Source organism: Octopus bimaculoides, chromosome 6, assembly GCF_001194135.2.
Source record: "Octopus bimaculoides isolate UCB-OBI-ISO-001 chromosome 6, ASM119413v2, whole genome shotgun sequence".
Lineage (NCBI taxonomy): Eukaryota > Metazoa > Mollusca > Cephalopoda > Octopoda > Octopodidae > Octopus > Octopus bimaculoides.
Genome location: NC_068986.1, coordinates 82,893,156 through 82,908,177, shown reverse-complemented (window position 1 = coordinate 82,908,177; position 15,022 = coordinate 82,893,156). Strand labels below are relative to the sequence as shown.

Sequence of the window (15,022 nt, the reverse complement as noted above, 5' to 3'; positions counted from 1 at the left end):
TAATGTTGATTTTGCAAAATATCAGCAAGAAAAATTAATTGCTTTGGTACTTAAAATTCCTTATTTTCTGCAAGAATCAGATGAAAGTTATGAATTATCTCCCTTAATAGTTCTTAGTTATCACCCTTACAAACAATTCTAATTTTTCCAACTATGCGGAAAACATGCAGCTTGTGACACAACACACATGGTCAAATCTATATGGTTGAACAGCTAATTCTGCACCCAGTCGTAGTGATGCAGGAGCTGTGTAAGGCAACTTCTTCGTGAGTAAAAGTGATATTGTGTATTAGTGACGTTCTTCTGAGAATGTGATTAGTTTTCTGATAAGTTGTTTCATGACTCTGCTGATATGTGAAGTCAGAGAGATAAGCCTGTAAATTTTAGCACTTACTCTATTCCCCACTTTATGAACAGGGGATGTTATGCCTCCATTAACTTTTATGGACATTTCCAACTTACCAAGAAACTTACAAATAGTATCTGAAGTGGCTTAACAAGAACTTGTTTACATGCAAGTTTTCGAGCCCTATTGCTGAGTTTAAGTTCATTTCATTTGTTGTCAATTTCGGGGAATAAGTCGATTGCATCGACCCCAGTGTTCAACTGGTACTTATTTTATCAACCTCGGAAGGATGAAAGGCAAAGTAGGCCTTAGCAGAATTTGAACTCAGAACATAGACGAAATGCCACTAAGCAATTTGCTCGGCGTGCTAATGATTCTGCCAGCTCTATTGTCAATATTCCATCTACTTTTACGCCAATGTAATTGATGGTTGCTGCTTCTTTATGTAGATCTATGGTGTGAAAGAACTCATTTGGCTTGTTCACCTGCATTTGTCCTAGTGGGAAGGTAAAAATAATGTAGAACTGCTCATTCAGTAGTTTGGTTATTCTTTTGGGGTCTGTTGTTAGTCAGTTGTTTCTTTGGAATGATGGAATCACTTTGTATTAGGTTGTCCTGTGGATGATTTTCAAAGAAATTTGTAGAAAACTTTAGGGCTTGCTTTTATATTCCTAGTAAGTTTTCTTTATATTTCTTCTCTCCCTTTCATGAGAGTATTTAAATTTGTTCTCTATTTCTAAGTGTCCTTATTAGGCAGGATAGTTGGTTTTCTGTTAATTGACTGCTTAAGTGATTTGAGAATGTTTTCCCTACGTCTCATAAGAACTCTCATTCATTCACTCACTCACTCTCTCTTTCTCATGCGTATGTGTGTGTACTAATAGAAGAAAATGTTTTCACAACTTTATTATGAGTAAAAGAAACTTTACGTTTTTATCAAAATGTCACACACACACGCGCACGTAAATTTTGCTGCTGTTTCTGGCATGTCAAGTGTAAGGGCTCCCTGATGCATTTTTTTTTAACCACTCAGTGGAGGGCGGCTAGTGTGTGTATGTACGTGTATAGATGGGCCTGTATTGTATTTATTTCGTGTAGCATGTTACTGACTGGTACACATTATTGTGCTGTTAGGTTGTATACAGAATTTCTGTGATTTCTGAATTATTACTTTATTGTTCTAAACTTTGCAATACTTAATTTTAAAATGGCATCAAATGTTGAAGAAGTCAAAAAGAAGTATACGAATTTAAATGGGATAGAAGTTAGCACTAATTGATAAATTAATTAGAAGACGTCGTATAGTAGTAGGTATTTAGCTATTAAAAAGTAAGGCACTTCCGATATATCCAAATCAAAGGCTTAATTGCGAAATTTTTCTTTATAAAAGTTTGCTGACGTGGCCGATGACAGTACCGCCTGATTGGCACTTGTGCCAGTGGAACGTTAAAAGCACATCCGAGCGTGATCGTTGCCAGGACCACAGATTGGCTCCCGTGTCGGTGACACGGGAGTAACACCGTTCGAGTGTGATCGTTGCCAGCGACGCCTTACCGGCACATATGCCGGTGGCACGTGAAAAGGAACATTCGAGCGTGGTCGTTGCCAGTGCCGCCGGACTGGCTCCCGTGCTAGTAGCACGTAAAAACACCTTTTGAGCGTGGTCGTTGCCAGAACCGCCTGACTGGCGCTCGTATACACGTATAAGCACCCACGACACTCTCGGAGTGGTTGGCGTTAGGAAGGGCATCCAGCTGTAGAAACTTTGCCAGATCAGATTGAGCCTGGTACAGCCTCTAGCTCACTAGTCCTCAGTCAAACCGTCCAACCTATGCCAGCATGGAAAGCGGACGTTAAACGATGATGATGATGATTATTATAACATTAAACGTGTCTCTGCAGTGCGTAGTAGAAAATACATGGAAGTTAGACCAGATAAAACTACAAAAGAAGTGTATAAGTGGTGTGTTCAGCAGAAGTCTAGTGGTGTTAATATATGAAGCCTTGAATTTGAATTTGTATGTGAAACAAACGGGGCTAAAAAAATTGTTATGGTAAACGATAGCTTGCTGTAACATTTTAGAAAAAGCCTGGCGATGTGAATAAGAAAACGTGGTGAATCATTAAATGTAGATGCTTCCTTAATTGAGCCATTTAGAAAATTTATCATATGGGCTTATTTGATCGTGATAGCATTATTTTACAATGTCGATGAAACTGGTCTGTTCTATTGTTGTTCCCGAAAATATCTACAAAGATGAATATAACACTCCTGACTGCAAGTTAAATAAGAAAATTTCTATCTTTTCTTTGATGGCATGTCAATTTTGAAGAATACTTGAGAATGTCTCCTCTTCCCTCGTAGAGCTGGTTTTAATTGCAATTCGGTAACAACATATCGTCTAGAAGCGGAGATTTTCTTTTTCTTCTCTAAATAAATCAAAAATTTATACTATAGTGTTCAAATATGTGACTGGGTCACTCAGAGTTATTTCTCTTAATTCATTTTTGTCTTTGGGGAACGAGCAGATTATGTCAAGGGGAACAACTCTGCTTTCGCTTAAATTCTCGAGTTTAAACGACCGCTGGCGACAGTGGTTACCGAAGTGAAACGTCTGCATTTATACATGTAATAACTACAAGGCACTGTCCTTGGTTCGTTTTGTTTCTCATTAGATCGGATACAGATAAAAACAAACTACCAGCTATACACAACAGTTATTTCAACACCTCTTTGTTCCAAAAAGACATTTCAATTAGCATGTCCTCTATTACAAAAAACAGTGAAACGTTTCATCTCCTGTTAAAGAAAGAACTCCAAAACACTGATTTCAGTTGTGACCTGGACGTGACTAAGTTCACAGATGTTTGCTTTTCCTCCACCTTTAACAGACGGTAAATTCATTTGTGACTTGGCTGTAACGGTGTCCACAGATGTTTTTTTTTTTTGTTCCCCCAACATTCACAGACTGTGAATCCATTGCACTGCATAATATGACTTGTCAACATACTTTTTTAAAAAAAATTTCTTCTACTCAGAAAACCTTCCTCCTTCACCTATTGTTCTCGAGGCTTCTAAGAGTGGTAGGTGACGGAAGAAAGTATCCTCAAACCAGGGACCGGAACTAAATGCTTGCAACCAAGTGAGTGTTAAATTGAGCAATAGGTTAAGTCAACCATCCATGTAGACCATGGCAGGATTTGACCCCAAATGCAAAGTGTTGAAACAATCACTATATGACATCTGGTTTGACGTTCTTACACTTCTGTCATTCCACTGCCTTCAATTGGCACATTTTTTTTATTGACTCAGAAGGAATAGAAAGCAAAACTGAAGTTGGTGGGATTTGAACTCAAGAGTACAGAGAGCTGAAATAGTGTGAAGTATTTCATCTGATGCCCTAACGACTCTTCTAATTCACTAATTTATCATCTTATCCATGAAATCTAACTTTGCTATTAATTTCAATATAATTCTCTAGTGCTGTTCACATTTGCACGTAATGAAAAAGTAGGTTTTCAACCTTTTACACATATTACTTCTTATGGCAATATCTACATGGTTATCTCACTTGCACACTGCAACTACTATTACTAGTCATGTCTTTAACACGAAGCTCAAAACTCCACTTGTGATTCACCATTCATGTAGGTTAATATTGGTTTCAAATTTTGGCACAAGGCCAGCACTTTCGGGGTGGGGGTGGGGGGTTCGGAGGGAGAGTAAGTTGATTACATTGACTCCGAAAGGATGAAAGCCAAGGTCAACCCTGGCAGAATTCAAATTCAAAATGTAAAGAATATGAGATGCTGCTAAGCATTTTGTCCAGCATTCTAACCATTCTGCCAGCTTTGCCTTCATGTAGGTTAATATTACACAGCTATCATATCTCATTTCTCACCAGATCTTCTTACATTTAATGTAACTTGTCTCTCTACCATATAGTATCACAAACCCTACACATGCTTTATAGACTGTCTTTTACAGAAATTCCTTTCTAAACTACTAAACAGTTTCCATACTAATAATTTCACCTAATAGCAGACACTACCAGTTATTTCTAGTGAGCCATTGTCACTTCATTTTATGGACACTCTTACAATTAAATACTTCTGTTTGTCTCATTTGAACTCCTAGATCTCAATCAGTCTGTCAGAAATTCTACCACATTTTTAAATGTACACAATCCACAACATCCTAGACGCCACTGGGATATTGAGGCCATTGTTATTAATAGTTTGTTCTTTGTTATGTTCATCTTTGAATTCTGGATCATTCTTGCAAGTTTGGAACTGTTTCTGTGATGATATTCCTTTTGTGAGGGAGAGCAATCCTGAAATTAATTAAAAAATTACGAAGAACAAACAAAGCTGAGGACAAAATCTGTTATCGTATTGCAAAACAGTAAATTCTTTACTAAAATTTACTGCCAAGTGCGTGACTTAATTCTATAAGTATTTTGCAGAATTCACTGAACTTTAGAGTACTGGAAGATGTGTGAAGGCATCTCTTGATCAACAATTATAAATTAGAGTGGTTTCTTTTTTTCTTAGTTAAGAAATTCTCTTGCAGTTGTTTAACTACAAATATGGCATTTTTCCTTCAACATTGTATGCCAATGACTAACATATGTAGCTAGTAGTTTGTGAACATTTTCAAGAATTGCTTAATCAAATTAAGTGTTTCACTGTTCCCCACCTCCTGTACCTACATTGTTATTGTCCTTGTCTCATTTTAAAATGATATTGCTATGTGTTTGCCTCACTAACTGAATGACAAATTGACATCATCCTTAATAGATATTTCAACCTTAATTTCTATATTATTTCTGTTAGGTTTGCTTACTATGTGGAACCATGTGCATGCATGTTATGTGTGTGTGTGTGTATAGATGTTTGTATATCACACTACAAAACTTACTCGATACTATGTAGTATGTTTTGCCATTCAGGTCGTTATAAGCTGTCTTATTAAAATGTAGAACTTGCTATCTTCACTTCCAGAATATTCAGTATGAGTTCACTTTATACATTTTTTCTCTATGTACCAACTGATGTTAAAATCTTAAACAGTGATCCTACAACAGAACCATAATAACTATTGTAGGAGCACAATGTGATAAACCATGGGGTGGGTATAACTGATTAAATCAACCCCAGTACTTGACTGGTAGCTTATTTCATTGACACTAGGAGTATTTGAACTCAGAAGAAGAGAAATAGACATTTAACTACAGCATGTCATTTTGTCAGCACTCCACTGATTCTAACAACAGCAGCAGCAAAAATATTGTTTGTAATTTAGGCCCAAAGCTAATTGAGAGGAGGGAGTTAGTTGATACCACTGACCACATTCTGCCAACAAGCTGCCTTTAATAATAATAATAATAATAATAATAATAATTTCTGAAATTTAGGGGAAGGAGCAAGTCAATTACATCAACCCTAGTGCTAAAATGGTACTAATTTCCTTAACCTCAAAAGGATGAAAAGCAAAGTTGACCTCCATGGAATAATAATAATAATCCTTTCTACAATAGGCACAAGGCCTGAAATTTAGGGGGTAGGGGACAGTCAGTTACATTGACTCCAGTACTTGGCTGGTACTTATTTTATTGATCCCGAAAGGATGAAAGGCAAAATTGACCATGGTGAAATTTGAACTTAGACTGTTAAGATGGCTGAAAAGTCATAAAGCATTTTGCCTGGTGTGCTAATGATTTTGCCAGTTCACCACTTGAATTAAAAAAAAAAAAAAAAAAAAAGGTGCATTGGGAACTGTCCCTAAAGATCTGAACAGATGGATAGAGGAAATAGGCATAAAACCCAGTTTAGTACAGTTGCAGAAGCTAGGATACTTTGGAAGGTTCTTGGCATCTAAGGTAACTTGTAGCCCGATGTTAGGATTCTTTTCTTTTCCAACAATCTAATCTGTTGAGTGTATAATAATAATAATAATAATAATAATAATAACAATTGGTCTGTAATTGTCAGCAATGTGAAAGAAGAAAAAAATAAACAACTATGATGATCTAAAGTGGGAAATACGAAGGTTGTGGCCAATGAAGAGAGTAGACGTGATACCAATAGTAATTGGTGCACTTGGAAGTATCAGCACTCAATTACCAACATGGCTGAAAAAGATTGGTGCAAGTGTGAAGGTAGGACACCTACAAAAATCAGCATTGCTTGGAACTGCAAGAATTCTTCGCAGAGTTCTTGAAGCCTGACCAGTAAACAAGTGTCACCTTAGTCTGCTGGCTGTGGACAGTTGACACTTACCATCATGCCCAGCAAAATAAGCTGTGAGTTTTCATATAATAATAATAATTCTTTTTTCTATAGGTACAAGGCCTGAAATTTTTGGGGAAGGGGTACATCGATTACATCGACCCCAGTATTTAACTGGTACTTATTTTATTGACCCTGGAAGGATGAAAGACAAAGTCGACCTCAGTGGAATTTGAACTCAGAATGTAAAGTTCGCTAAGCATTTTGCCTGACATGCTAACAATTCTGCAAGTTCGTCACCTTGTATAATAATAATAATAGTTTAAAATTTTAGCACAAACCTAGAAGTTTTGAGGGAAAGGAGAGTAGTTGATACCATTGATCCCAGTACCTGATTGGTACTTTATTTTATTAATCCTGACAGGATGAAAGGCAAACATGGCTTCAGTAGAATTTGAACTGAGAATGTAAAGAGCTGGAACAAAGCACTTTTTCTTATGCTCTAATGATTCTGCCAACTCATCACGTCAGTTATAATAATAAAAATAATAATTTACATGTCTAAAAAGAAAAGAATGCATATGAAAATGCTGATGTCTTTTGCTCTAAGGAAATATTTCTCTTATTTGTTTGGTTCAAAATTATATTCATTTCCCTTCAATATTTTGCTAAAATAACTTCTTAAAGCTTATCACCAAAACATTATTGAAAACTGAAAAGACTGTCATGATTTAATGATTCAGGGTAAATCTGGTTTATTTCCCTTCAGAAAGAATTATGGTGACTTTATGTTGAGACAACTAGCATTTCCCTCATGATAAAAAAAAAAAAAAAAAAAAAAAAAAAAAAAAGAAGAAAACTTATAGTAAACAGTTGAGGAAAATGCAGCTGGTGGAATGGATGGGAGAGAAAAATCATAAAAAAAAAAGGAGTAAAGAGAGACTGGGAGCAGAGAGAAAAGGAAGGAGAAGGAGGAGGAAGATCAGCAACAAGGTACCTTTAGAACAGATACAATACTAAAAATATGAGAAGGAATTCATTATATTCCTGTTCAGTAAACTCCACATCTAACCATAATCTTTGTACAAATTCACAATGTGATGTAAGGTGAGATTTACACAATCACTCTGGCAGTAGTTGAAAATCAATTCTAGCAGAATTCTTTTGGGGGGAAAAAGTATAAACAAAAACAAACAAATCATTAATTATGATTATTAACATCATCATCTTCATAATCATCACAATTTGGTTACAAATGTCTTTCCATCACTTGATGTTAGAATTGTGTTATTTAACCAGTATTGACAAAACAATGTGCCAAATCACTGTTAATTCCTGTCATACCTTCACAGTGACAAAGGTATAAAAAAATAAAAAAACAAAAACAAAACAAAAATTCTCTTTAAAGAATTAGAATTTTTCATCCAACTTCAGAGAATTTCTGGCGTTTTTTATCAACAGAAGAGTTTTGGGATTCAGTTGTTTTACAATCTTTTCGTTTAAACTGAGTTCCAAATTTTTGAAATTTCTTATGCCGATACGTAAACATTTCACTGTCAGTATCTTCAGTTTGTTTGTCACATCCTACATCACTACTATCTGATTGTCTTTTATCTGATGAAATTTTAGAGGAATTACTGCTGTTCACAATGTTATCGTCCTTCTCTTCTGATTTATTCATTTGATCACAGACATTTTCTGAAGAGTCAACAGTAATAGTGCAGTCTTTATCTGTAGACAGTTTGTCTGCCTCCTCTTCTTTTTTCACAGACACTCCATGATTACTCTCATCCAGCTCAGACATAACAATTTTTAACCGGTGTTCATCGCTGGAATCGTCAGATGGATACCAATTGTCTTCACTAACACTAGCAGTTTGTTCTGTTTCTTTAGAGTCATGGCATTTCCCTTCAGTTTTAATGCTAACCCTTCGCCACTCTGAGTTACTCTGTTTACTTAATTGTTCTGTATACAATTCCTCACTTTCATGTTTAATGTTTACAACAGAAGGGAGCAGAGTTAACTTCTCATCAGCAGTATCATTTTGAGAGCTAACAGATGGTGATCTGCTAGATAATTCTGATTTTGATGCATCAAAACTATAAGAGTTTGGTCTGAGAATACGGTCAACAGAAATACTGGAGCCTGAGTCTGATGGACAGCGTTCTTTTGATATACTTTCAGGAGTGGGTACAGAAGAACACTGCCTCCCCTCTGTATCAGCAGGTAGATTATGTTTCCACATTGGTGCCGATATTTCAAATGCATATTCTGAAATTGCTCCACCATGTTTGTTTCGTTCATGAGACCGGCAATGTTTTTTATAGGATCCAAAATCATTTAGTTGAAACTGCTTACCACATTCAGGACATTCAAGAAACTTGGTTTCTTCTTCACCTGAAATTTGACTATCAAGAAGATTTCTATTTTGAGACAATCCATCTTCTTCACTCTCCTTAAATGAAGAATTGTTGGCGGTAGATAGTTCCATGGCAAATTTCTTGTCTTCAGTGCTCATCTTTTTAATATCAGTAAGACTATCATCAATATTTCTTGTCTGAAGTGAGTCTTCACTTTTAACAATGGTGCTGCCATCGGAAGGTTTACTTTTTAATAATGATATGGTAGCAGATATTGACTGGACTACTGTGTGGTGGGGACGAGGTTCAAAACCATGCTGGTTGCGGAAATGTTTCCTAAAACTGTACGGACTCCCATAAGTCTGACCACATAACTTACAGATAAGATAAAGAACATCATCAGGGGCATGGCTGCCAAGTAGATTTTGTACTGGTTCATGCTTGGAGATATCATGTTTCTTGGAACTGTTAGTATCTGATTTATCATTAGTAGTGCCAAAAGTTTTGGCAGATCTTTGAGGTGAGTCTTGAGTTGTGTAGGCACTGACATTGTGTGAAGCTGCATTAGTTGATTGGGTTTGATGAACAACAACATTTTGTTGTTGCTGAGTGTTAGTGAGGTGGGTTTGTTGTTGCTGTTGCTGTTGTTGTTGAGACTGTTGTGGTGGTTGGTGCCGTAATTGAGATTGCTGTTGCTGTTGTTGTAATTGAGAAGTCTGTTGCTGTTGTTGTGGATGGTGCTGTTGTAGTTGCTGCTGTTGTTGCTGCTGTTGTAGTTGCTGTTGTTGTTGCTGCTGCTGCTGGGATATATGGGATACAGCTTTTGTAGAAAGAGCTGGAAGTGTAGGCTGTCGGAAAACTGGGTATGTTTGTTGTGAGGGGTGCCTAGAACCATCTGGACTCAGGTAACCGTGTTGTTGCAAGTCTTTACGTCCGATATATTGACCTTGAGGGTGTAACACCATGTCTGCGTTACGGGATTGTTGAGACAATAGCATCATTTGTGGAGAAGCCAGTGCTTGCTTTTGATAACCAAGATGTAAGTGTTGTGTGTGCGGACTTTGTTGTTGTTGTTGTTGCTGCTGCTGCTGCTGCTGTTGGTGGTGTGGGTGGAGTGGATAATGCTGAGATTGACTTGGTGATGGTTGTTGTTGTTGATGTTGTTGTTGTACTGGATGGTGTAGGGAATGCTGTGTAGCTGCAGTAGTAATTCTCTCTCCACTTGAGTTACCAATATTACTACAATACTTCTGTACACTGTACTCTAAATGTTTCAATAAAATATTAGCTGGAACGGATTTCCCTACTGTCCCAGGATGGAAACTACCTCCTGGAGAGACCATCTCTCTTCCTTTACCACTTCCCACCATATACAGCTGTTCTTCAGATTTCTTTTTGGATAAATCAAGGGGGTGGTCTTGATTGGAAACAGACTGGGAATTAGAAGTTGCACTAGCAACAGCAGAAACAGCAGGAAGGTTGGCATTGGGTGCAGTACTTTCCAATGCATTTGGAGCCTTGCACTTCACCGAGAGGTCAAGTACATTCTCTGGCTCAGTTCGTGTAGCATGAGGAATACCAGAAATTGTTAAAGAGTTGGATGAGATGACAGCAACATCAGGGGCTGACAGAGGCCGCAAGCTAGTAGAAGCTAGTTTAGTAGGCTCGGAAGAATAGTTTGCAATATCAGAAACAGTATGTCTTCGCTGTGGAACTGATGTGCCTGCAGGATTTGCTGAACGTAGAGCTGAGGTATTTGCTGCAGCAGTATTATTTAAAGTATCAACATAAAGAGATGGTAGCTTAGTGTTGGTGGAAATGGGGTTAGGATTGTCTTTCTGGGGAATTAATGGGGTTGAAGATGAAGACAGGAAAGAAGATGTGACCATACCCCCAAGTTGTGATGAATTAGAATGAGTGCGAGGCGAATGAGTTTTTGAAATGGAAACTCCATTAATATAATCTCCCTCTTGTGGACTCGGAAGACCATGGACACCAGTCCTCATTTTGACATTCTGTCCAGCTGAAGGGGAGATCTGATGATAACGTGCATTCAGACCAACAGGGTCATCCCATTTTATCACACCTGTAGGTGTGTGCATGTATGGAGTTTGTTGTGCTGATAATGGCAGAATCCGTTCCATTGATTTTGACTGGGTACTAACACTAGAAGAATTACTGCCACTAACACCACTATTATTATTTGTTGAGGGTGTAATAACTGGAGATGTTTGATAATATGCCAAACGTTCAGCTGCATGATCTTTTGCACCATACACAGGTAGTGAATGAGATTGTGCTCCTCTAAGCATTAGATCAGAACTGGAATGTCCACTGTGCATGCGAGCAATTCTTTGTTGATTATCAGTTAAATTAGTAGAGTCTTCTTTAGATTGTCGGTAGGGTGATAGAATAGCAGGCTGTTCTTTACCAACTGTAGCATGATTCAACCGTTCAACAAAACTAGCACTACGTTCTTCAGAGATGATCCGTTGCTTGTGATTCTGCAGACTAGCTACTGGGTTCTCTTGACTTCGGTTCATCCCCTGAGATGGACTACTAGCTGGGGAGTGCATACCTCGGTTTTTACTTGCATAGTCAACATGGGAATCAACTACTTTCATAGCCAAATGGGGAGCCATCTTAGCAGGATGGTGGTAAGATAGTTCAGTTGGTTCACCAGAGTTGCTGAAAAACTTATTGATAGCCCTTGCTTGACATGATATTTTATTTATCAGCTCTTTGGCATCAAAAGCACTCTCAAATCCATCACTGGTATTGTGTTGGTTTTGTTTAACTGAACCAGAATGAATTTGGTTAGTCATATTGGGGTAAGAATGACTAAGCGGTGCCATAGCGGACATTTCATTTGTGGAATAGTAATGTTGTTGTTGTTGCTGTTGTTGTTGTCGCACACTTTCCATGACATTTTTCTGGTTAAGTTGATACGGATTAATATATTTTCCATCATTTATGTCTTTCCTCAGAGTAGGATCAAGTCCATTGCGATCAGTAAAGTATCCTAAAGCAGACTGTGTGTTTTGGTGGTAAAGTTGCTGTGAATGGTGGTTTCTATCTGCTGGATAACAAATTTCTTCTAGATGGCCATTTGAAGTGTGAAGCTGGGATTGATCTCCCAGTTGCTCGTTGTTGTTGTAAGAAAACTGACCTTTACCGATAACATTTAACTTTTCACTGACACCTACTTTTTGTTGTTGCCACGTATTTTCAAGACATTTATCAATGAATGCCTGTAACTGGACAACACTTTGTCCACTGGTATTTATTGCGTGAGATCCACAAGTTTTTACAGATGTTTCTGTTGAAGAATATATTTTTTCTTTATGTATCATGTCAGATCTTGGAGAGATTGACATCTGTTTTGAGGGTTGGTTGCCATTCCGGGCAATCTCACCAGAACCCCTCCAAGACTTGGAAGTTGGAGCAACAGTTTCGATGCATTCAAAATCCTGTCCATGTCTGTTTCCAGCAGACACAGACTGGCCATGGTCAGAATAATAGCTGCCTGAAGATTTCCAGGAATTGTCAACATTTGATTCATAATTTTTATAAGAGGAAGCATTCATTGAAATCTTTTTTTCTGGCAAGATGCCAGCAGAAGACACTTCTTTATTTTGTCTGTTCTCCAGTTGGTTATCTTGGACATCGTCATGTGGAAAGCTTGTTTCTGTAATACAGTTACGTATTAGAGCCCCAATTGCATCATGTAGATTAGCATTTTTATTGAACACAAGTCTTTTGGTATCATCTGAAAACTTTGGTTTGTTCTGGTTATTAGCTGAATCAGATTTTCCAAGTTTCATATCTGTTGCTTCCTTCTCACAACTGTTTGGTGATGAAGTCTTTGAAGCCACTGATTGCTGCTGTTGCTGCTCCTCTGTTGATTTAGCATCTGGGCCATGATTAGAATCAGTTTCTTTGACCCAATTTTCACCTTTCTGTTTTGACTGCTTTTGTTCATCGGTATCCGTTGATGGTTCCACATTGGCAGATTTACCATTTTTCATCGATAAGACCAGTTCTAAACAAGTCTTCATGCCTTTGCCATCGCATTGTAGCTGGGCTTTCAGCTCAGTGTGCGAATTATCCGATTCGATACTGGTTTGATTTGCCGTGGTGTTAGCTGTAGTGTGATTTCCCAAGATATTTGGTTGGTCTGCGGAGGGACTTTGGCCCATCATCAAGATGCCATTCTTATCCAATAAAACCTGAAAAATACATAAGCAATTATTTAGATTTTATAATCATTAAAAGACAATTCAGAATAAATATTGTCAATTGGAAAAATAAAAAAGAAAGAAATATAATATATATTAAATAATCATGAATTTTAATCTGGCTTTAGCCACTTGATTTTTCTTTTGTCCATTTGTGTCAGACATTATTTAATTATGTATTTTAAAATCTTAAAATACACACATCATTAAAAACAGTCATGTTCTATCATATTCCTTGTGAAAGCATGACAGACATCAATATCAGTCAACCAAATCAACCACACTACTTGAATGGTACTTTATTTTATTGACAGTGGAAGGATAAAAGGTAAATTTGACTTTTGTCGTATTTGAACTCAAATAAAAAAGACAAAAACAAATATCAGAAAGTATTTTGTCCAATGCTTTAACAATTCTGCCAATCTGTTGCCATTTGGCCCCACAAATCTTCAGTCATTCTCAACACATGCTAGACACACATTTCTAAAATTTCCAACAATCAGGATGAAAGGAATCCAACCAGCAGAATTCATTAATGTCTTTGAAAAACAAACAACATTAATAAATGAAACCTAGAATTAGGGACATTTTAGAGAAACAAATAAAGAATAAATGCTGAGGATGATAATTGTGATGATAGCAATGATGATGATGATGATGATGGTGTTGCTGCTGCTGCATTTTTTATACATCATCAACAAATGAAATAAAACTTGATAAATAAATAAAAGAAGAACTGGGATAATATTAGTTAGTTTGACTCTTTATATTGGTATGAGGTCAAAACTCTGGAGCTCGATGCAGTTCTCCATCTTGTTGGATCCTGTTGAACCATCCAACCCATGCCAGCATGAAAGATTTGTTGAAATGTCACATCTTAACAACAGCAGTGAGTTCTATTTTTTTTTTGTTTTTTATTAGACTAGGAAAAAGGGGCCAGAGATTGACATGGTTAATGCTATTTTTGAACAAGGTGATGGCTGCAGGAGAAAACATGTGCAGGAAGAGAATTCTAGAGGGTCAGCGTCCTAAGTGGGAAGGACGGGAAACTTGAGGAGGTATGATACAAAATTGTCCAATGCTTTTTGTAATATCATTTTAATCTCAATATTTTAAAACTTCTGCTTCTGTTTCAGCACCACCAAGCTTGGAATCAGTAATCTGTACAGTTGAGATATTCCTTGTTTTCAAAAGAAAGAATAGAAAAAACTATCTTTCACTAAGAATTATGTGACACTCGGTAACATGAATAAAAAAAAACCCTCCAAAAGTTGTAGTTTTAGCCCCAGGACAATCTTCATCAAGCAGAAATATGATCAAAGGCATTCCATTCATGACTACACCATCTTACTTTTAGAGCAACATTAATCAATTTCTCTTTTCTTTTTAAGACAAAGGTTGTAATTTCAGGAAGGTTTAGTCACTATTACAGCTTGAGCATCAGAGTAGATTTTCTTCATTGCTTTGCTGAGAGATTGTCTCCAATACTGCTATAACTTTAACTCCAGTAAATACCTGCTATAACAATAGACTTACTCTTGTCATCTACATTTGAATTATTTATTTCAACTCCTCAAATTTCTTTTCTCCTCCTGACATGTATAACCAATTAACATTATACTTGGATAACAAATTCATTTTTATTTCTATTAAAAATTCTATATCAAATTGCTTCATTTTAGATTAAAAAACAAGAAAAAAAACAAAACAAAACAAGCAAAAATGAAACAAGACAAAACAAATTTTACTTAAAAATTTAAACTTAAAATAAGAAAATAAAAAGTGTTTTTTTTTTAAAGCTGCAATATTATTATAGAAATATTATCATCACCATTATCATAATTGTT

General features: G+C 36.7%; 1 protein-coding gene across 1 annotated transcript in view; it reads right to left on the bottom strand.

Annotated features, from left to right (window-relative positions):
• Window positions 1-7,304: 7,304 nt before the first annotated feature.
• Window positions 7,305-15,022, bottom strand: part of LOC106879552 (uncharacterized) — a 75,504-nt gene continuing 67,786 nt past the window's right edge. The window contains exon 3 of the mRNA XM_052968908.1: window positions 7,305-13,166. Within this exon, the coding sequence (XP_052824868.1) occupies window positions 7,998-13,139 (5,142 nt within the window). The 5' untranslated portion in view covers window positions 13,140-13,166 and the 3' untranslated portion in view covers window positions 7,305-7,997. The remainder of the gene's footprint in view (window positions 13,167-15,022) is intronic.